The following is a 23,563-nucleotide window of genomic DNA, read 5'->3' as shown; positions in this document are numbered from 1 at the left end:
TGCTGAAAAATACTCAGCCCAAAACTGACTAAGAAGAGATTATGAATGAGGATGATATAGGAGAATAAGGGAAAAGAATGCTAAGGAGAGTTTTGTGTCCATAGGACTTTGAACTGTCTTTTTTACCTGTCTAAAATATGTAAATTGTTTTGACTGTGTAAACCACATAGAAAAACTGGTATACAAATCCCATCCCCCCACACACTTTCATATTTTCTTTTTCCTACTAGTGACTTTATATATTCTGATCACCTCTGGGAATCTAATAAAAGCATTTTACTTAAATTACTCTTTCATACACCTTTGCTATTTTTGTCTGGAATGCTTTACATTTGCTTTAGTTTAGGTGTTGATCCTTGTCTTCACATGTTCAACAGTACTGTCAGAGTTTGGTGACTTGTTAGACATAGAGGGGCATAATCACAAGAAACGTCTAAGTCCGTTTTGGCCTAAGCCGCAAGTCGCCCAAAGTCACACATGGGAAAAGGTCAATTTTTTGAAAAATATGTCCAGCATATTTTTTTTTTTTAAATCGTCCAATTGTACGTCCAACCGTATCATCATCCAGACCGCTAAGTCGTCCATCTTTATATCCCATTTTCATCCCAAAATTCGCCCAAGTCACAAATGCCTAGAAAAAGACCTCTTGGGTGCGGGATGGGCCAGAAAAGTGATGGACTGGACACCCAGACATAGCACCAGAATAGTGGGGTACCTTACAGAGCACTGCTGTAAACTTCACAAAAAGGATCCCACATACACATCTCACTACAGCTCCCTTATAGGTCATGGTGAGCCCCCCCAAAACACCCCCAGAATCTACTAGACCCACCTATCTACCACCCCAATAGCTCTTATTGCTGCAGGAGCCACTTGTATGGCAGTACAAAAGGGTTAGGGTTTTTTTTGGGGGGTGCACATGTTTCACATGAATCAGTGATTACAGTGGCTTATGGGCTTGGGTCCTCCTCTCCATGGTTCACTAACCCACCCCCAAGACCACTTAAGCTACCTCTGTGCAGCTCTATTTGACTTTCCTATGCCAGGCTGCCAGGTGCTGATGTTCTGGAGGCAGATATGTAAAGTTGTTATTATGATTTTTATGGGGGTGGGGTGGGGGGGCAGTGTGTGGGGGTCTGTACTTTGTGTCTGCAGTGCTTATCTGGTCACTTTTGATACCTTTTGTAGACTCAGGCCTGGTTTTAGATGGCCTAAGTCACAACGTCCAAGTTCCGTCTTGGCAGTGTTGTAAAACTTTTGGTTATATATGCAATATGACTATGTCTAGGATGGCCCATGTCCCGCCCAAATCCTGCACTCCACACCTCCTGACACGCCCCTTTTAGCTCTTGTCATTCAACAGCACTGTGAAGGCTTAGGTTGTTTTTAAATACGTCAAAAACCTGGTTCAATTATCGGCACTTGGACGACTTGTCTTTTAGATCGTCCAAGTGCCGATTTAGGCCGGTTTCTAGACGTTTTTCTGTTTGATTATGAGAACATAAGAAATGCCTCTACTGGGTCAGACCTGAGGTCCATCGTGCCCAGCAGTCCACTCACGCGGCGGCCCAACAGGTCCAGGACCTGTGCAGTAATCCTCTGTCTATACCCCTCTATCCCCTTTTCCAGCAGGAAATTGTCCAATCCCTTCTTGAGCCCCAGTACTGTACTCTGCCCTATTACGCCCTCTGGAAGCGCATTCCAGGTGTCTACCACACGTTAGGTAAAGAAAAACTTCCTAGCATTCATTTTGAATCTGTCCCCTTTCAACTTTTCCAAATGCCCTCTTGTTCTTTTATTATTCGAAAGTTTGAAGAATCTGTCCTTCTCTACTCTCTCTATGCTTTTGAGTATTCTCCCCATTTAAAACAGATACCCCTGTACAAATATATCTGTAGGGCCTCTGGTACAATCTCTTCACCACCCTGGGAAGTCCAGGGCTACAAGAACTCTATGTGAATCTTGAGCATTGCACCCCCCCAAAAAAAAAACAAAAAAAAATTGAGCTAAGGTCCAGGAGATTTTATCATCACTCATAAATCACCTTAACATTACTCTTCTCAGAAGGATTGTTCAAAAATGCATATGAAGTTTATAGGCACCATCTCCTTTCCCGCACTGCCCAAATATCAGAGCTTAAACCAGTGTCTCTCAAACATTTTTAGCTCTGGCACACTAAATGGAGCAAATGTTTTTCATGGCACATTATAATTGAAATTATAAAATTGCAAAACCAACAAAAAATTAAATTTGAGAGTTATTTATTTAAAGTTATTTAAGCTATGTATAGTTAATTGTAACAATGGTGAAAATACCCCCCCCCCTTTTACAAGTTTCAAGTTTAATAAAATTTTATAAAATTGCTTATCTGGGTTTACTAAGCAAATAACAATCCAATAATGGTAGTTAAACATAAGATAGACATTTACTAATAACAGAGGGACATAATGAACCAGTACGATAGGCTAATAAAGGGAGAAATACTATCTTTATAAGGAAAGAAACAATTAAGGAAAGTACAAAAAGAGTAAGGGGAGAAAAAAGAGAGAGAAAAAAATCTGTTACAAGGAGTGTCGGGGGCAGCACAGAACATTCAGCGTGCCGGCCTGTGCTAAAAAACACTATCAGTTTTGTAAAAGTGAGGTGGGGGGGATAAATGAGATAGAATAGAATTGCTAATCAATGTGATGGATGTGCTTGTTTTTGAGTGTAAATTAACTGAAAACACATCTTGATAGTTGACAAGCAAACACGCATTTCATCATCCACTGTCTGCAGTTAGAATAACTACTGAATAAAAAAATAAAAATAAAATTACTTGCTGTTAGTTTTCAAGGACCAATCACATCAAAGAATGATACTTGTGTGGGCAGATGTATCCTTACGCACACAGATGCTCATAACATTGACAGACTCTTGTGTACATAACATACATGTCATCTATTCTAATGTATACGTATGAAGGAGATTTTTTAAAATAAAATAAAATTCTGGAATCTATCATGGCAGATCCGGAATCTCTTCAGGCCACACCACTGTGTCATTGCACAGAGTTTGAGAGACACTGACTTCAATCTTCCCAATGTAGAGCTGCAGGGGAAAGCAGGAAAGAAGGCTGGGTCTCTGCAGCTACTGCTCCCACCTTCCCCCCTTAGCCTATTGGTGAGATATTCCTTATCCAGCCAATAAAATGCAAAGGAGGCAGGACCAATAGCTTAGGAGACACTATTGCTCACCCTCCCCATCAGCTATCACAGGTTTAGCGACGATCGCTGCTACCCACTCGATTCACTAAACGGCCCACCGCATGTTTTTCCCCATTGTCTGATCCGATCCAACCCATGGAAATTAGTAAAACCCCATGCAAAATAGCCAAGCGATTGATTCACTAACATTTGCTTGGCTATTTTGAATCGGGTTTTACTAGCCTAAAACCCGACCGCTGTAGAAGTCTGCCTGTTTTTATTTTCCAATAGCACAGACATTTTGCGTGTATTACACATGCAAAATATCTGGCCAATAAAAAAAAATGAAAAAGAGCTCCCCTCCCTGAACCAAAAAATATGGCAGGAAGGATGCCCACTCCCTCCTGCCACCAGGTGCCCGCCGCTGCCGCAAATGAATGGCAGGATGGATGCCCACACCCTCCGGCCACAAAAAAAGCCAACAGAAGCCTTGACAGCAGTGACAGGAGGCTGCTTCTCCTGTCACTACTGTCAGGGCTCTGTACCGACTCAATCGCTCACTCAGCGATTGAGTCGGTACAGAGCGACTGAGTCGGGGAGTATGCATGCAAATGATTTGCACCTTCATGCAAATCATTTGCATACAAACAAGATAGTGAATCAATCGCTGTTTCAAAATCGGCCAGAGAATCGGCCAACAGCTATTGAATTGCTACCTTTAGTGAATCTGGCCCTAAATCTGGGAACCTCTTGGTATGAAGATGAGAACAATTTTAGTCAAGAAGCTGCAGTATACAGCAGGACCTAATTCACCTTTTGCCTTAATGAAGCACAGATGTGCTGCTAAATTGCCTTGGAATTGCCTTATAAGTGTGTATATACTGGCATAATTTATGAAAATTATGTTTAAGAAGTTCCTCTTTCCTTTTTCGATATTTAGCCTACAAAAGTCAATGTACTGTATTGTAAAACTCACATCAACATTCCTATTGTTTTCTGCTTTTGCTGTTGAGTATGAGAACACTTCCTACAGCTTTTCAATCCTGGATTCTGGTTCTTCTCTAAGCTGTTAAGTGTGGCCTCTTCAGTACTTTTATGCCACATCTGAACATACAGAATGAGGGCAAGAACTAAGCTTCTCTTGACTCTGCCCTTGATAAACAAAAACATAGAAATAAATGCTCTTCCCTTTCCTTGTTGCAAAATTTTGGACGGTTTCCTAAAATACAACTTATTTATTTCACTTCTCAAAAGAGGAACTACTGCATTTATGTCACACGACATAATAATTCTAGTTTTCATCACTTTAGAATTTGTTTTTGTTTTTTTGAGGGGATAAACATACTTTTCAGGAACAGGTGGTCTGTTGCCAAGGCAACTGCATTTTTTTTAAACAGATGAGGACAGATATAAAGGTAAGATAACTCTTCTTATGGGGGAGGGAGATTTTAAAACTCTGCAGTTGCATACAAAGTAAGCACATGCTCTTCTCTGTGCAGGCTGTGCAGAGTTTTCCAATGCAACAGTATGTATATAGAGTGGACGAGCATAATTTGTTCCAGAAGCATGCTCGTAATGCAAAGCACTCACATATCAAAGCACATTTCCCCATAGAAAATAATGGCAACGCAGACGATTCGTTGCACAACCTGTACCTGTCTCGGGGTCCCCGTACAGCTGCTGGTGAAGGAGGAAGAGGAGTCCTCGGTGCATAGTAGGCGGCTGGAGAAGGCGATGGAGATGCTTGAAGGAGTGGGGAAGGGAGAAGTAGGAGTAGATGGGGATGGGCTTGTGAGGGTCGTCGGCTGGGTTTAGGTAGCAATTGGGAGGGGTGCTGGTCGTGGAGCCGCTGGCCGGGGACATGTTCGTTGCTCTCCACGGAGGAGTTTGGGGTTGGTCCACATCTTGCCAAAGTCATCGGGCAAACACTCCTTGGGGTGGGCATGAAGGCAGAGTGCCAGTAGGGTGCCGCTCACGGGCAGGGATAGGAGGGCATGGAGGCCATGGAGGACTGCAAGGGGGTCTTCTGGTGCGACACAGCAGGCGGGCAATTTGAAATGAGCGCCGTCCCAATAAACAATCACGTACGCGCATATGTAAGCACGCACGTCATCGACGTTGTGCGTGCTTACATGTGACGCACGCATATATGCTCGTTTATTGGGATGGCGCTCGTTTTGTGAGTTAAGGTTTGCGGGAGTGTTTTGCAAAACATTCGCAAACCGCGTTACTTGCAAACCGAAGTTTGATTGTACTGAGCTGAGCTATAGTTCTGCTTTGTGGAAGCGTGTGGTGCTGTGGTGAGAGCTACAGCTTTGGCACCCAGAGGTTGTGGGTTTGAATCCCACACTGCACCGTGACCCTGGGCATGTCACTTAATCCCCATTGCCCCAGGTACATTAGATAGAGTGGAAGCCCACTGGGACAGTTAGGGAATAATGTCTGAGTACCTGAATAATTTGTAATCTGCATAGAATATATGCGGAATATAAATTATTTTTTAAAAAAAAAAAGATTCACTCCCTTGAGAGCCCGCTTTTCCACCACCAATGTTTATATCCCTCCATATTTGTGTCCTGTGTGGCTGCCCCGGTCACACAACCTTTGGTACAACACAGCAAGTACAGTATTTCTGCTTTCAAAATCCCCCACAGATACCACACGCAGAGATTTACACCTGTTCTTTGGCATGTACATATTCAAGAGTCAATCCTAAGGCTTGGGTTACCATATTTTGCGCTGTAAGATCCAGCACACATGGCCATGCCCCGTTTGCCCCCCCCCCCCATCCCGCCCTGTTCCATTCCACCCCACCCCCAGAAAGCCTTGTCTCTTCATTCCTGACCTCCGTGCAGTGTTCGAGGGCCTCCGAGCATGCGCGGATACATGTGACATCATCAGCGCATGCCCAGAGGCCCTCCGGATATGGCTGGAGCTTTCTAAAACCTGGACAAACTGCTGGGTCATGTCCTGGTTTTTCCAGTCATCTAGTAACCCTACCTATGGCTGAATTTTCAAAAGGATTTACCCACATCCTTCTGTTCACTCCGGGTAAATCTGCATGCCCACACACTGTAGGTTACCAATGACTAAGGTTACTCACAGATTAGGCCAGCAATTCCATATAGGCCCATTTCAGCAAGTAAAGCACTATTTTATCCATGAAAATGCTTTTAAAACTTATCCTCCTGATGGTTACATCAAGGCATGGCCCTTTTTCCCTGAGAGATATTACTGTAAGAAGTGAACATGGGACAATTGGACATTTTCAACTCATATCAACAGTGATCCAGAGACATTCGTTTCACATCCAAAAATGTACAGCAATTTCTTCTGGAAGAGGGGGGATTCAAAGTAGGAGGGGAAAAATTTACATACTTTCATCTCTTCCCCACTTTTCTTCCTTTAAAGCACAATTAAAAGTTGAAAGAAAAGGAACACAATTTCAATTTGAAGCTTCCAGCCAGGCGAGTGTCAAGAATAGCAGAGGGCAGGATATTCTACACAGTACTACTAATAAAGCCACCATCCTACTTCTTTGGTGAAGCCTGCTGAGCCGCTGCCAGTGCACTGCTGAAAAGGAGTCCCTTCAGAAAAAAAAAAAATTGGCCAGGATTTTCATTACACCTGAGCTCCTATAAACACGCTCAAGTACTAGGGGAAAGGGATCAAAAGTCATTAACAGAGGAATTCAGGAAACAATCTCACTACACCCGCCTTCTACGAAGGAATGGGGGTGGGGGGCGGTGCAGATGATAAACATTCAGTTATTGCCTAAACAAGTTCTCTTAGACCACTATAACGTCAACCTTATCATTATTTCCTTCACCACTTCAGAGTTGTATGGCAGCTGGAATGTGTCTGTGCCCTCCTCTTCCCTCCCCAAAGATTATAGGTTTCCAGAAAATTAGAGGCCCCACCAGTTACTCTAGCCCTCTGCTGATCTCCATAATGACTAGAATTCAGTAGTCATTAGAGCTAAACTCTGCTTATTCTTTTCCTGCAAATACAGTTAGGTTTCTGCAATTGCAACCATATCTATATCATCAGCCTGCTTCCTTCACACAGCACCTTCTTTATTGACCATGTATCAGTGTTAGTTACTATTTACCTGTTGGCCAATAATTGCGACCTTGTTCCAGAGGGAGAAGTTAAATAGATCGCCAGGTCTCCACGACGAGGATGAGTGATGGTGACGCGCACAACCACATGTTCCAGGTAGATTACGTGATGGTTGGAGTTGTCAGCACAGCCCGTGGCTTTGTAGACTGATCGTACAGCGTTATCAGGACGTATTGTTCTACATCAGGGCAAAGACGATACACAGACACACACAAAGTATGGACATGGTTAAATACGTTGCCGACTCTTGGTAACCCAAAATATTCCCTGGACTATAATGATCTGAAAACATTGACCAAATGGATTTTATAGTGCATATGTCCAGCAAAATGGTACCTTCCAGCTGTGTAGCAGATGAAAGTCATTTGCAAAGTAACACTAACCTGCATGGAACCATTTGTTCCTTGATTAACTTAAGGAAAATAATTTGCCCACACCTACCAACAAGATTTAATTTCTGGGGGAATCATCTGGAACACAGCAAGGGTGTTGTGCCACAGCCTTGCTGCAGGGAAAATGAAAGGAGTGGGTGAAGCTACAGGTGCCAGTTCTGTGGGGGCAGAGCACCCCCAATATTGAGCAAGCTCCTCCATTGTGTTTAGCACCCCCCCCATCATTTTGAAATGTTGGCACCTATGAGTGATCTGCCCTTCTCCTATTGCTCTTGCCCCTGGACCCACAGTTCTACTTCCATTTTTTGTCTACAAATTAAGCCCTGTGTGTCTAATGCAGTGTTTTCTTGGAAAAGTTCATGTATCTCATTGGAAAATTTATGCTGTGTATTTTATGAATTCCATAAAACTCTTTTTCAACTATTCAAGGGCCTTTCAAATATTCTTTCCCTTTATTTTGACAGTGCTAGGTTAGTATAGTTAACAGTTGAACTTGTAGATGAGCAAGCTCGCTCTTATAGCTGATGGCTGCTTTTGAATTTGCTGTCACCTAGGAGTAAACACAAGCAAATGGAACTGATTCTAATGGAGCTGGATTTTGCAAAAGCATACAGGAACCATTTTCAGTTAATTGCCATGAAAAAGAAAATCCAAACTGAAATATCAAAGAATGGAAAGGCTTTGTTAACTTATAGTTACTTCTATGCGACTCTCTCCTAAGAAAACAGCCTAGTTGAATTGGGATTCTACTTTCTCCTCCCTACAATATAAAAAGAAGCCTGACAACCCCCTTTAAAATGGTTTCAGTTTAAAACAAGCAAATGGAGGCTTACAATGGGTAAATTCCAGCTTCAAAATAAAATTTACCAAGTTTTTATCAAGATAGATGGATAAATAGAGAGAAATTATATACTTACCCTGTAAGTTCTTTTCCAGTAGATAGGTGAGATATTCTAAACAAGTGGGTAGTGTCCCCATGGCCGTGTGCCATCTGCAGAAGGAATCCAGTTCGATTTTTCTCTGTGCCTCTTCTGTACTTCACTGAACTCCTTAGATCCACCTACAGTTAGTACCCAAGCACCAAGGGCCAAACTAACGTGAAGTAGAGACACCCATAATTATCATAAATAACTGTTCTACTCAAAGAAGTAACAAGAGAATATCAGTTACAGACAGCTGGCAAAAACCTCAAGGGAGCTCAGAAACTACTCCCGCCAAAAATACAAACATATATACAGTATACTCCCCAGTCCCCAAGGCTAGCTGGCATCCAAATTACAACTTGGAGATGCATGAAACAAACTGAGAAGTAGTCAGGTGCAGAAAGGACAGGGTGAGAGTCTAGAATGTCTCACCTATCTACTGGAAAAGAACTTACTGTATATACTCAAATATAAGTTGATCCGAATATAAGTCGAGACCCCCATTTTTCCCCCTAAAAATTGGGCGGAAGGTTTCATTGTATTGTCTACAATGAAATCCAGATCATTTTCTTGGGAGCTAACCCCCAAGATGGACCCTAGCATCTGGTTAACTGTGATTTAGGTTATTCTTCTCAATGCGCATCATTTTGCATTTATCCACATTAAATTTCATCTGCCACTTGAGCACCCAGTCCAATTTTGTAAGGTCTGCCTGCAGTTTTTCACAATCTGCATGCGTTTAACAACTTTGAACACCGGTCCCAGTACAGATCCCTGCGGCATTCCACTGTTTACTCTCCTCCATTGAGAAAAATGACCATTTAACCCTACCCTCTGTTTTCTATCCAATAACCAATTCTTAATCCACAACTGAACTTTGTCACCTATCCCATGACTAGACAGCACCAGGTTGAGATCCCATGAAGGGAACAGAAGAGTAATTGGTGGTATAATGTGAAGAGCCCCTTTCAGAAATCTGGCAACATCAGGGTGAGATGCCAAAGACGAAAATGACCCCAGGCTCGAAAACAAGAGAGCCCAGCCACTTGGACCCAAAGGGATGCTGTAGTGAGGCCTTGATGAAGACTAGCTTGGAGAAAGGTCAGTACCAACGAAAATGAAGTAGAATACGGCTCCACTTGGACCAGATCGCACAAAGCTGGAAAGTCTTCCACACAGTAGCATAAGCAGATATAGAAGTCGACTGCTTAGACATAAGAAAAGTGCCAATGACCACAGCTGAAGAGCCCTTGTAGCCTAAAGCTGAAAGCTCAAGAGCCATGCTGTAAGAACAAAGTGACTTAGGTCTTCAACAGACTGGACCCTGCGAAGTAGTTCAAGATGGACGCTCAACTGAAGACCTCGACTCTGGCGAAGATGTAACAGCCATGTCTACATACCACTGCCAGACTGGAGCCACCAGAATGATATGGCCTGGATGTCCCCTGGAAGACTCGGCCTATCATAGGTCAGGAAGGAAAGACATACAGGAGGATACCCTGAGGCCATGGCTGCACCCTTGATTCTGAGCTTGGATCTTCAACTGAAGAATCGATCTGCCTTCATGAGATCGAAGCGAGGCTGACTCCTGCACCACACAATGGCTCAGAATGCTGCCGGGGCCAGAGCCCAGTCGCCCTGATCCAAGGTCTATCTGCTGAGGAAGTCAGCCCGAACAGTGTTGACACATGCATTGCCAAAAGTGCCTAGAGGTGGCGTTTTGCCCACAGAAAGAGAAGGCGGGCCCCTTGAGCCAGATAGCTGCTCCTGGCACTTCCCTGGCAAATGAGATAAGCTATTGTCGATGAGTTGCGGAGAAAACTCTGACTGCTTGGCTCTCCAGAGTCAGTCAGCTGAATGGCTCCGAGCTCCAACCATAACATTTCTACTAAAAAGGTGAATGTGCAATGGGCTTCTCAGCCCCAAAGGCTGGCATCTGTCAGCACCATGACCCAGGAGGCAATCCGCAGTGGTATGCCCTTGCATAGCAATGCGGGGAAAGTCACCAATCATGCTGGCCCAAGCCTCCAGAGATCAGGGAAGATAAGTGTGTAATGCATCCCTGTGCATAGCCCAGCAAGAGAGTAAGATAGGTGAAAGGACGCAGGTGGCACCTTGCGAGACACCATCGAGCTTCCTAAGGGCGCCTAACATCCTACATTCCATCCCTGCTTAACAGTACTGTAGGTGAAACAACTTCAGGGATGGCCCTGAGCTACAATGAAAACTAAGCAGGCTGGCTAACAGGTAGAAAGGGTGCACCCAAAGAACCACATCCAACGGAGCAGCCACGAATCCCAGGACCTGAAGATATTACCATGCCAAAGGAGCTGGAAAATTGAAGAAATCTGGAAACTTAGAAGCTGTCTGTGTGTCCCTGGAAGACAGATGTGGCCCTTAGCCGCACTGAAGACGCGTGGGTGAGAGACTGCATGGGTGAGAGACTGCCTGTTCTGTAATTCGCAATCCAACCAAGCTCTCCAGCCATTGCTGACAATTTGGCTTAAGTAAGCTGCTATGACCACCATTGCCTTGGTGAAGGGATGAGGAGATATTGCTAGTCCAAAGGGCAGAGCCAAAACCTGGTAATGCTTGTGCAAAATGTGAAACCGCAAGTATCTGCGGTGGGCTGAAAAGAGCAGAATGTGAAAGTATGCCCTCATGAATCCAGAGAGGCAAGGAACTCTTCTGGGGCTACTGCTGCTATGACAGATCATACTGTTTTCATGTGAAAGCATGGAATCTTGAGAGCCTCATGTACATACTCTAGAAAAGGCCTCCAAATGTCTGAGCAATTCATTGGCATGATAAAGTATTTGGAGTATCTGCCAGAGCCCGAAAGATTAGGAGGCACCTGTTCTAGAGCTTGAACATCCAGCAAGCGCTGTACAGTGGCATGCACTTGGAGCGCCTTGTCTGGGTGCCCTGTGAGAGAGAGTCCACGAACCAACCAATCAGGCCAGGCGAATTCCAATTGGAGTCCAATCGAATAAAGTCTAGAACCCACTGGTGAGACGAAATGCAAACCCAAGCCAGTAGGAATGCCGACAGCCTGCCCCCTAACTGTAAAGGGGAGTCCTCCTGCCCGAAGTCATTGTGGGTACTTGACAGGGGGCACAGGATGGAAACCAGATGGCTGGAAATATCCTTAGCGGGAGAACCTCTGCTGGGAACTCTGGTCTGAGACGTGGCACTGAATGCAAGAGAAAAAGCCTGGAGCCACGAAAATTGGAGCAACCAGAATCCCTAGAGTGCCAAGAGGGTCTTAGGGCAACTGACCACCATAGAACCATGAGGTTGACCAAGAGAAGTCTCGCCAAACCAACCTGGAAAGGGGAATCATCAGCCCATTGTCTAATCCAGAGCATACTGGTGGCAGAAACAGAGACTGCCAAACTCCACAAAAGGCCTACAAAGCATCAGTCACATAAACCAATCCAGCCAAAAAATGAAGAGGAGAATCAACAGGGTGTGCAGGCGAGACAAACAGGTGCATGTGACAAAGCAGTCTGAAAGTCCAAAACCGCTGCATCAAAAAACCTCCGAAGGACTATGTCCCCATGGTTGAAGCACCACATCACTTTCCCTGGTAAGAGAAGCGCAGGTAGGCACCTTCTTAACCTAAGAATCCACTCTAGACTTATCCAGAACTTGTGGACATCCCAGTGCCAGAGGGTAGAGCGAGACATGGTCCTCGCTAACATAAGAGAGAGAAAGGAAGAAAAGAAAAAAAAAAAAAAAAAAAAAAAGCACAGTACGGATAGTTGCATTGCGCTGATAGGAAAATGCTCATATCAGGGTGCCAGGGAAAGGAGGAAGACTGCGAACAAACCCACAAAGCCAGGAGGAAGAAGAGGACGGACCTGGCTAAGCGACCAAATGCAATTCCTGCAAGACTCAGAAATAAGAACCAGAAAAACCACAATCTGAAAGAAGTGCAGATCTAGGGAATTGCCCCCCCCAGGTCCTAGAGCCCCTGAAGGATCTGAAGACCCAGCATACATCCCAGGTCCTCTGTCCTTATAAGCGTTGCATCATGAAACAAGGGCCAGCAGTATAAGGATCACAAACAGTGGCTGACTGAGACAAGGACTTGCTCATAGAAGCAATGCCACTGAGAGACACAGCAGATGCAGAGCAGGACTGCGCAGGTGAAGATTGCCTGCTTTGAAACTTTTGTTTTTTTCACAACTTTCAGAAACTCTAAGAAAGTCTCTGGCTCCTGGAGCGCAAAGACACCCTCTGATGATTTTAACCATGTGTTTCGAAGGCTACGGAGGGACCGCAGCCATTTGCACAGATCTTGTATCAGCCATGCCGAGCCCCCAAAATAAAGAAAGCTGCCTCCCTGGGCTTGACCAGGGGAGAGGCTAAGCTTTGTGCTGTCCCCCGTCCTGGCTGCACCACGCAGCATGTGGCGCAAGGACACTCCTTAAGAGCCTAATTTGCGCAATCCTGGCAAGAATTAACATTATAAGAGCCTAAGGACTCTATCTCAACAAAATCTGAGTTAAAAATTGCAGTTTTGGAAAAGCAGGGAGCTTTTGAAAAAAAGATTGCTAAAAATCCAAGATGGCCACCGCTATGAAATTTGCTTCAAAATCATACTTAGAAATGTTAAATGGCAATTTTAGGATTTTACAGGTGGGGGGAACAAAGGGGGCATACAGAAACCTCCCCCCGATTCACCTCACAGGCTGTGACAGCCTATACTCACTGTGACCTGTTTGTTGATCCAGCTACTGTAAGAGAGCTGAGGCTCTCTTACAGTAGCTGAGGCTCTCTTACAGTAGCTGGATCAGAGAATCACTGCCTCATGCTGGGAATGCTTCTGCAAAGCTGATCTTCGGGCTGCCAGTCAAACCCTATTCCTGACTGCACCTTCACCCCTGTAGACTGATGGACACGCACCAGGACAGGCAGAGGTGAAAGGACGCAGCTGGCACCTTGCGAGACACCATCGAGCCTCCTAAGGGCGCCTAACAGCCTGCATTCCATCCCTGCTTAACAGTACTGTAGGTGAAACAATTCAGGGAAGGCCCTGAGCTACAATGAAGACTAAGCAGGCTGGCTAACAGGTACCCATTGGGATTGGCCTGTCAGCTATAGACTGAAGTCTGTATGATCTCAATGCTGAAGAAACACTGAGCACAAGAATCCCCCCAAAAAGGAACTAAATACCGAATAAAATAATAAAATGTGGAGAGCAGAATGAACACACTCCTGCAGGCATGTGTGCAGAAGGAAAAAAATGTAGGTGGAGCTAAGGAGCTCAGTGAAGTATAGAAGAGGCACAGAGAAAAATCTGAACTGGATTCCATCTTCAGATGGCACGCGGCCATGGGGACACTACCCACTTGTCTAGAATGTCTCACCTATTGAACTGAAAAAATATATATATATATATATATATATATATATACACACACATACATCTTTGCCCTGGATCTAAAGTACTGCTAAGCATAAATTATAAGCTATATTTACCAGTACTGTAGATCCAAATCCAAAACAAAAAATTAAATGCCTAATATCAGTAGGAGTTAGAGTCAGAGTTGTGCAATAGAAAACTTGAGTAGTCAGAGTCAAAGGTTTGGTGTACCGACTGCACAGCCCTGGTTTATAGGGTTAAGGTACTGCCCAAGCTTGATAGTCTGTCACCATTATTGCATGGGGATTTCTTACTAGGGCAGGGTAGGCAATTCCGGTTCTCGAGAGCTGGAGCCAGGCCAGGTTTTCAGGATATCCACAATGAATATGTATGAGATGGATTTGCATGCACTGCCTCCTTGAGATGCAAATCTATCTCATGCATATTTATTGTAGATATCTTGAAAACCTGACCTGCGCTGGCTCTTGAGGACTGGAATTGCCTATCCCTGTACTAGAGGAATTTGGGCATGTTTTCTCACTATAGATAAGGTTGCCAAAATGGCACTATGTTGTAGGGAACAAGCCAATCTAGTTTTAGTGCACTGCATGCAGGGATTTGTAGTTCTGATTTCCCTAAGAAAAACAGGACTACAAGTTTACACATGTAGTGGAGTAAAAGCCAAAAGTGGCTTGTTCCTTATGAGAAGAATCCTGTTAGTCAACCTGAGTCCCAGTGATAATTCAAATGTGACTAGTGACTACTTAAAATGAGCTACCATTTTATCATCATTGCATTTTAATCAAGTGCTCCTATTTTCTGTTATTTGTGATAATATATACCGTGTCCAGAGTGTCTGATTGCCCACCCTTTCTGTTTTATTTACACTTCTATAACTGCTAAGTGAAAATCAGTTGGACTAAATGGTTATTGAAAAAAAAAAAATAGTAATAACAATATGCATTGAAAAAAATCCTATAAAATAATCAACCGCCATGATCAACATGCATGCATAAATAATGTTTGAGTGCTGGGTGTGGCAAGAAAGAGGGGAACTACACAAGGGGAGAGAAATTTGGGAATATTATACAGCAGGGGTGCCCAACACGTCGATCGCGATCGACCAGTAGCTCAGGAAGGCAACGCGAGTCGATCGCGGAGCCCATCCCGGGCTCCATGATAGACTCGTGTTGCCGTCCTGATCTACCGGGCCGATCGGCCTTCCTCTCCAGTGTTCTCTCTAGGGCCTTTTAGCTGGGCGGTCCGCCCAGCTGTCATCTGCTGCCGCCGCCGCTGCTGAACATTAAAAAAAACAAAAAAAAACGGCTTGGAGATTTCAGCCCGTAGCGAACTTATGCTCCGTGGCTCTAACGTGTGCGTGCCGGCTTCCCTTCTCTTCCCTCCGAAACCAGAAGTTATGTCCGGGGGGGAGGGGGGGAGAAGGGAAGCCGGCACGCACATGTTGAGAGCCCTGAAGCAAGCGTTCGCTATGGGCTAAGGCGGGAGACAGGTTAGTGAAGCATTTGCTCTTCTTGCTGCCGGGTCCTGCCTACTTTCTGTTTCCGCGAAGGCAGGACCCGGCAGCATTTCCCCCAATAGGTCGATCGCGATCTTGGGCCAATCAGCTTCCTCTCTCCGACGGCAGAATTGACGTCGGGGAGAGGAATGCTGGTCGGCCGAAGCAGGGACAGCTTGGGGCAGCGTCGGCTTTCGGGCCTGTTATTGGTGGCGGTTTGGGTCCTGGTTCCCGATGGCAGTGGCTTGGGGGAGGGCAGGGAGAAAGAAAGAAAAAGGGCAGGCAGGGAAACAGAAGGAAAGAAGAGAAACAGAAAAAAAAGAAAGGGAGGCAGAGAGAAAGAAAGGGCAGGGAGAAAGGAAGGAAAAGTTGGGGGAGGGAACGAGGTCTGGAGGAGAGGAAGCATACAGGCTAAAAGAAGGGAAGAAAGATTGGATACACAGTCAGAAGAAAGTGCAACCAGAGACTCATGAAATCACCAGACAAGGTAGGAAAAATGATTTTATTTTAAATTTAGTGATCAAAATGTGTCTGAATTTATATCTGCTGTCTATATTTTACATTAAAGTCCCCTTTTACTAAACCGCAATAGAGTTTTTTTAGCGCAGGGAGCCTATGAGAGTCGAGAGCAGCGCTGGGCATTCAGCGCAGCTCCCTGCGCTCTAAAAACTGCTATCGTGGTTTAGTAAAAAGGGAGGGGGGTATATTTGTCTATTTTTGTATGGTTGTTACTGAGGTGATAGTGCATAGAGTCATCTGCTTTGACCTCTTTGAAAAACCCTGGAATAGGAATGATAATTAACATTTTCTATGCGTACAGTGTGCGTTGTGTTTTTTTTTAATTTTATTGTTGGTAGATCATTTTGACTTGGTCATTTTAAAAGTAGCTCGCAAGCCCAAAAAGTGTGGGCACCCCTGTTATACAGCCTGTGGCCTGCAGGTGGCTCTAAGGCAGCAGACTCAAGGGTTTCTTATCCCAGTCACATCTGCAGAACGGGCAACATTAGAAAATTTAGTGGCACCAAAAAGAAAAAGAAAATCATAATTACTACCTAATTGATGTGCAGTGCTTGAAATTCAAGAATTTATTATCCAGTACAATAAAAACATCCCCTTCCCCCTACCTGAAGGAGCAGTAAATTATAGAGGGTGGGGATCTGTACACAGCTCACCTAAAGGAAGCTTCTGTGGGTATCGATGAAGAGTATACAATATTACTGAGGCCTCCATTTCCCACAACAAAAATATTTTGCAAATTGCTGTCGCTAATAGCACAAAATGGATGTTTCTAGTTACAGAAGAAAGACCTCTCCAAGTTAAGACGATTCAAGGTCACCTTCTGCCTCTGCCAAAATCTCATTGCCCGGCCAGAAATTCAGAGCACAGAGTTCCGTTTAAACACTTTTTTTTTTTTTTCCCTTTAATGTGACTTTTTCAGATTTGTGTACTTCCATCGGACTCAGTAACAGGCAGCTCCAGAAATTAAAAAATAAAAGTGCTCCCTGTCAGAGAGCCTGAATTAAGCTTCAGTACAAGACTGCCTAGAGCGCTATCTCATTTTTAATATTATTCTTAAATGTGAATATGAATAAAAAATGACACCAAGCGCGTTTCAGGAGCTATCATCCTGGGTGAGTGTATATGATATATATTACTTGATTTGCCTGTCTGTGTTCTCCACGCATGTGTGTTGTACAGGAACTGTTGTCCACTTTTCTGCTTCTATCACCACGGCTTCAGCATCCATCAACCCAAATCCATATAGGTGGCTCACTGTGAGAAAAATAGAAAACCATTCAATTAACACTCACTAAATCCCTGCGTGGAGGATATTTCACAGTTGCCAGTGAGCACAATTTAGCTGCCATCACATCTAAAGAGACCTAGGTTAACATTCTAAAAATGGAGTGGGACAGTCAAATGTGTCATGGTTATACATACCGGTATTTATACATTTTAACATGAGGATGAATAAGAATGATTATGACTGGGGTGGAGTGCCAAGTTGAGTGAGAGACTAAAGAACTTGTGCACTAAATCTGTAGTGGAGCTGATGGCTGACTTCTGACCTTGCATTTTGTAACTGCTTCAGTCACTAAAGATACACCATAGTAACATAGGGCTCCTTTTACAAAGGCGCGCTAGCGGTTTTATTGCGCACTATAATGCCGTGTGTGCTAGCCACTACCGCCTCCTTTTAAGCAGGCGGTAGTTTTTCGGCTAGTGCGCGCTAATCTTTTGCGTGCGCTAAAAACGCTAGCGCACCTTAGTAAAAGGAGCCCATAGTAAATGACGGCAGATAAAGACTCGAATGGTTCATCCAGTCTGCCCAAACATACATGCTCCATAAATTAATTATTTAGTTTAAATGGTCCTTTTTGTTAGATATTTCTGGGCCAGAAACCCAGAGCCCTGCCCGATATTGTGCTTAGGTTCCATCTCCATCAAAGCTCACTCCAACCCATCTTAACCATCCAAGCCATCAAAGTCCTCCCCAGCCCATCCTCAACTGAATGTCCATATATGGGACACAGGCTGTGCAAGCCTGCCCAGTACTGGCTTAGTTCCTTCAATGTATACCCATTATTTTCTGATTAGAAATCCTCTGTGTTCATCCCACGCTTGTTTGAACTCTGTCTCCATTTTCTTCTCCACCACCAGGGTGAGTGTATACGTATATTATGATATATATTACTGGTGGCTTTCCACATGAACACAAAATACATTATCTTGGTGGTTAATAGTTTTATCATTTTCTATGAATCATAAAAATAGCTAACAGCTAGAAATATCATAAGTGCAGCTGAGAATATTTGATCAGTTAAAGACACGATAAGGAACTCCATATAGAGGCATTAAGCTTCTCCTGATCTAGCATTAAGCTTCTCTTGATCTGTACATCAGATTCCTAATCCTACTGCCATCCAGGCTAGTTCTTACAAAGATTTGCACCCTCGTTGCTAACTTGATGGATTGCTGGTATCCCCTCTATATGAGTCCCTATCTCTCTTTTCTTCAGTCAATGTACAGCCAGTCTTTTTGCATTGTTTGAATTGTGGTCCCAGACTTTACACTTCTCCACTGGACCTAATCTCATTGTGCATAGTAATCTAAAGGGACAAATGCCAGACCAGATGGAAAGGAAGGAGAGGAGGTGCCAGAGAATGGAGGAAGAGGGAGAGGAGAGAGATGCCAGGGCATGGGGGAGGGAAGGGAAGGAGATAGAGATGCCAGACCATCGGGTGGAGGAGGATGGAAGAGGAAAGAGAAGGAGAGAAGAGGAGATACCAGACCACAAAAAGTGAGAAAAGGAAGGAGAGAGATGGGCAACAAAGGTAGGCAAAATGATTTTATTTTCAACTTAATAATCGAAATATGTTGGTTTTGAGAACTGACATCTGATGTCTATGCATTTGTTTCTATTTCTCTGGTGTTGAACTACATGCAAGCAGAGTCTGGCATTACGGTTTTGTTTGTGTATATTAGGACTTTTAATTTGTGTTCCTGTACTTGCAAAGGGTTGATCTGTGTAATCAAGGCCAGATGTTCTGGTAGGAATGAATAACGAGAAACGTTATTGGTGTCATGGCCCAAAGTAGGAACATATTTGTCGGCTCTCCTTCACTCCTTTTGGACTCAAAATGGCCCTCAATTTATGGAAGCGGGGAGGAGAGAAGGGGCAGAGGTAGGCTTTTTTATTGCCAGCCGTGGCGATATTAACTCCGACACTCATAGGAATTCTATGAGCTTCAAAGCTGTTACGCTGTGGCCAATGCTATAAACTACGCTACGATTTTGGAAACAAAAAAGAGGGGGGGGGGAAGTTTGTCTACTGTGTTCACGAAAGACATGGTTCTCTGTTAGCATTGACGCCTCAAAACTCACCTATTCCTGAAATACCTAGACAGCTGACCCACTTCCCTCCTTCCCATCTCTTGCCCTTTCTCCCCATTGTTCCCACATCCCTTAAGTTAACTCAACTTGTACGTCAACTCAACTTGTACCCCACAAATCTTCTGTAAACTGCATAGAACTTAACAGTATTGCGGTATATAAACTGTTATTATTATTATTATTATTATTATTACTAGTCCGGCTTCTTTAGTTTTACATTGGGTGAGTATATAAGATGTTGCCTTTTCCTAGGTATACTCTTGTTGTGTGATATGTGGATTGTTACTAAAAATCATGTATCAAAAAAATGATGGGCCCTGGGTGTCACATATGCTAGGTATAGCTATAAACAACACAGATATGTTGGAAATCAATGTATGTATGAACAACACTTCCAATCGAAGACAAATGTGGTCATAAGATGTTATAGTAATGTAAATATACTGCAGAAGCTCTATGAAAACAGTGTCAATTCTTTATCACTCTAAAAGAAGGAAAAACGCCTCAGACAAGGCCCTCCCACCTCCACAAAAGTGGATCTTAAAGGTGGTAAAGCGGTAACCTCATAGGCAAAAACCTTCTTACGAAAGTGAGCAATTGAATCAAAAACTGTGCTTCACAAATAACAAATGAAAGATAGAAGCAAAAAAAGCCACTTATCTTAGAGCTGGTGTGCCGATCAGCTCTAAGATAAGTGGCTTTTTTTGCTTCTATCTTTCATTTGTTATTTGTGAAGCACAGTTTTTGATTCAATTGCTCACTTTCGTAAGAAGGTTTTTGCCTATGAGGTTACCGCTTTACCACCTTTAAGATCCACTTTTGTGGAGGTGGGAGGGCCTTGTCTGAGGCGTTTTTCCTTCTTTTAGAGTGATAAAGAATTGACACTGTTTTCATAGAGCTTCTGCAGTATATTTACATTACTATAACATCTTATGACCACATTTGTCTTCGATTGGAAGTGTTGTTCATACATATGCTAGGTATGCCACAACCCTCCAACTACTTTCATCCCTAGTCTATCTAGTCATAGGGCCAATCCTAAACAATGGTCAATAGGAATTGCTAATAGCTGGAGCTGTTGGATACCAGAATGAGAACAGGAAAAAGAACTTAGGGCGGTTTTAACGCATGCACCGGATTAGTGCACGCTTTAGCGCGTGCTAGCCAGAAATCTACCGCTTGCTCAAAAGGAGGCGGTAGCAGCTAGCGCGTGCGGCAATTTAGCGCTCTATTCCACGTGTTAAGGCCCTAGTGCGGCTTTGTAAAAGGAGCCCTTAGTTTTGCATAAATTAATTAAAACTTTTCCCCAAAGTATTTATTATCAAGGGTTTGCTATACCACCTTTATTATTGCACTGTAAAGCGGTTTATGGTCTAAATCATCAGTGAGAAAGGAACACCACAGTCAAATAGGAAAGCAGAATTAGCTAGAGAAAAGCATAAACATAAAGCTTTGTAAGGGACAGGGCAAGAGAGAAAACTAGAGAAAGCTAGGTATGCTATCTGACCTAGCAAAAGAACTGTGGCCTACTGGTCCAATGGGAAAGACCCTAGAGAAGAGCTAGGCTTTGAGACCTGCTTTGAACTTTAGGTACAAGAGAACAGATGTAGGACAGACAATAATTCATTTCAAAACGTTGGGGTCAGAAAGAAAAATCAAACAAACTGATGTGTTGAATCAATATAAGCTAGTGGGAGGAAAGGAAGGGACATAAGAAATTTCAGTGAAGGTGCTTAAATGGCAAGCGGAATATTATAAGAGAGATAGGATAGAGTGGGATGTTGGTGTGCAGTGTTTATATACAAGAGTAATTCTTCTATATACAGGCAGTCCTCGGGTTAAGAACGAGTTACATTTTTAAAGCTGTTCTTTTTTTTATAATTGGAAATTTTTATTAAGTATGCCATACACAGCAAAAAGGGATGCCATCATAGCATAAACAGAACTACAAAGTCAGATTTGTATGTAACTCAGAACTTGTAGATTTTAAGATTCTTGCTGCTAACCTCTGCTCCCAGCTGACAAAAGGGCCAACTGTCCCTGCCAGAGTTCCCTCTAAGGTACAGCATGCACAACCACACACTGGTCTTAATGTGGCCATGCATCATTCCTGAATCTGCTACAATAGAAGTGTAGGAGTCTATGCCACTAGAAAATACTGCTCAGTGAAATCAAATGAAGCCACAACTGTGTTCTTAAGTACAAGTTGTACTTAAGCCGGGCATCCGTAACTTGGTGACTACCTGTAAAGCACTGTTATATCTGGCCGTGTATAATACAATGAAAATTCTTCACAAGGATCAGGTATCAATCAAGAATAACCCAGGTGATAACGTTTTTTTCACCCTTACTTCCCTGTGCACAAGAAAGAGCTTTATCAACAAAGTTTATTTGCCCTCAGAGATGCCACCAGAAGATCAACATATCATATCTACTGGCTTTATGCACCTAATCGTCATAGGGTCAAAACATTTAGTGTGTGTCTTTTTGTTGTTTTTAGTTTTTAATTGTTTTAACCTTAAAACCATAAATATTTTAAAGAAATTTTTAAGTATTAGAATACTTAGCTGGCTGGTGGTAGATGACTAGTAAGGGATTAATGAGCCAACATGTTTCACCGTTCGTACCTCAAGGATTCCTCCCATTTTCTCAGGAAATTAGGGGAGGTGGCCAACCTTCCCTCCAACTGTTATATGGTCACATTGGATATCGTGTCCCTATACACGAGAATCCCCCAGAGTGGGGCGATGGATATCATCAAAGGAGTGTTGGGAGTGAGACAAGGAACCCCGAGAATTACCACAGACTTTCTAGTGTCCTTAGCAGGGTGGGTTATTGAAGACAATTATTTTGTATACGATAAAATCTACTACAAACAGACCCAGGGTGTGGCGATGGGGTCCACATTTGCCCCTTCGGTGGCAACCTTATATGTGGGACGATTTGAAGAACAATTCATATACCCATCCACACACTTTATTGCCAACATAAGACTATGGCTTAGATTCCTAGATGACATTTTTATTTTGTGGACTGGATCTGAGGAGGATCTGAAGAGTTTTATCCAGTGGATCAATACGATCGACCATAACCTACAATTCACAGCCATGTATAATTTGTCACACATTGAATTTTTGGACATCACCGTATATAGGGTGGGAGACACTTTTGAGACAACCTTATATAGAAAACCAGTGGCGAGAAACAACCTATTGCACTTTGCCAGCTTCCATCCTTATAAACTTAAGACTAGCCTACCGATTAGCCAGTTCCTGAGAGCTAGGAGGGTATGCTCCGAACTCACTGAATTCCAGCGGGTGGCTAAAGATGTTGGCCAGAGATTCAGGGTTCGGGGTTACCCGGAGAAATGTATACATCAGGCATATGTGAGGGCTCGCCACTCCCACCGGGAAGTACTTTTGAACGAGGTGGAGAGGGGACCCCAACAAACTAGGGGGGAGCCAAGTTTAGTATGCGTTTTACCATATTCGGATGTGGTTATGACCATGGTGAAAATCATTAAACAACATTGGCCTATATTAAAAGATCTCAGGGGTTTGGATGATCTCCCCCTGTTTACATACACTAAAGGCACCACCATTGGTCAGCTTTTGAATCGAAACAACCCGATCCAAAATTCTGTGGGCTCCCATGCCCCCTGCCACCAGTGCCAATGGTGTGACAAGACCATTGAGGGTAGTGAGTGGAGCGACCCACGTACAGGTATAACAATTCAGGCTAAAACGAATTCTTCGTGTAAAACAACTTGGGTTATTTATATCATCGTTTGCCCATGTTCTTTAGTGTACGTGGGCCGTACCAAGCGAGCTATACATGTCAGATTAAATGAACATAAATCTAGAATACTCACGGGAAATCTGACAGCTCCCCTAGTCCACCACTGGCAGCTGAAAAAACATGAAGTGTCCCACATTAGGTGGAGGGTGATCGAAAAGTTAAATACCCAGGGGATGGAGGGGGATTTAGAGGCTAAATTAAATTACCTTGAACAGAGGTGGATCTACCGCCTGAACACGGTGATGCCATATGGGTTAAACCTCGAATTGGAATGGCCATCCCTTCTGTGATCTTTCCTTAGGCGTGTTCTGATATGTCCCCCCCGACAACTTCATAGGAGGCAGAAAATTTATGATTAACAT

The 23,563-nt window shown here is 43.6% G+C and overlaps 1 protein-coding gene across 3 annotated transcripts in view; it reads right to left on the bottom strand.

The window, feature by feature from the left end:
- Window positions 1-23,563, bottom strand: part of PCSK5 (proprotein convertase subtilisin/kexin type 5) — a 767,735-nt gene that overhangs the window by 308,193 nt on the left and 435,979 nt on the right. For all 3 annotated transcript variants that reach the window (XM_033926861.1, XM_033926868.1, XM_033926878.1), the window contains exons 11-12: window positions 17,165-17,282; window positions 7,297-7,485 (exon numbers count right to left, since the gene is read on the bottom strand). In XM_033926861.1, coding sequence (XP_033782752.1) covers window positions 7,297-7,485; window positions 17,165-17,282 — 307 coding nt within the window. The remainder of the gene's footprint in view (window positions 1-7,296; window positions 7,486-17,164; window positions 17,283-23,563) is intronic.

Source organism: Geotrypetes seraphini, chromosome 1 (assembly GCF_902459505.1).
Source record: "Geotrypetes seraphini chromosome 1, aGeoSer1.1, whole genome shotgun sequence".
NCBI lineage: Eukaryota > Metazoa > Chordata > Amphibia > Gymnophiona > Dermophiidae > Geotrypetes > Geotrypetes seraphini.
Note: the sequence above shows the minus strand (reverse complement) of the source record. Positions and strands in the feature narration are given on the sequence as shown.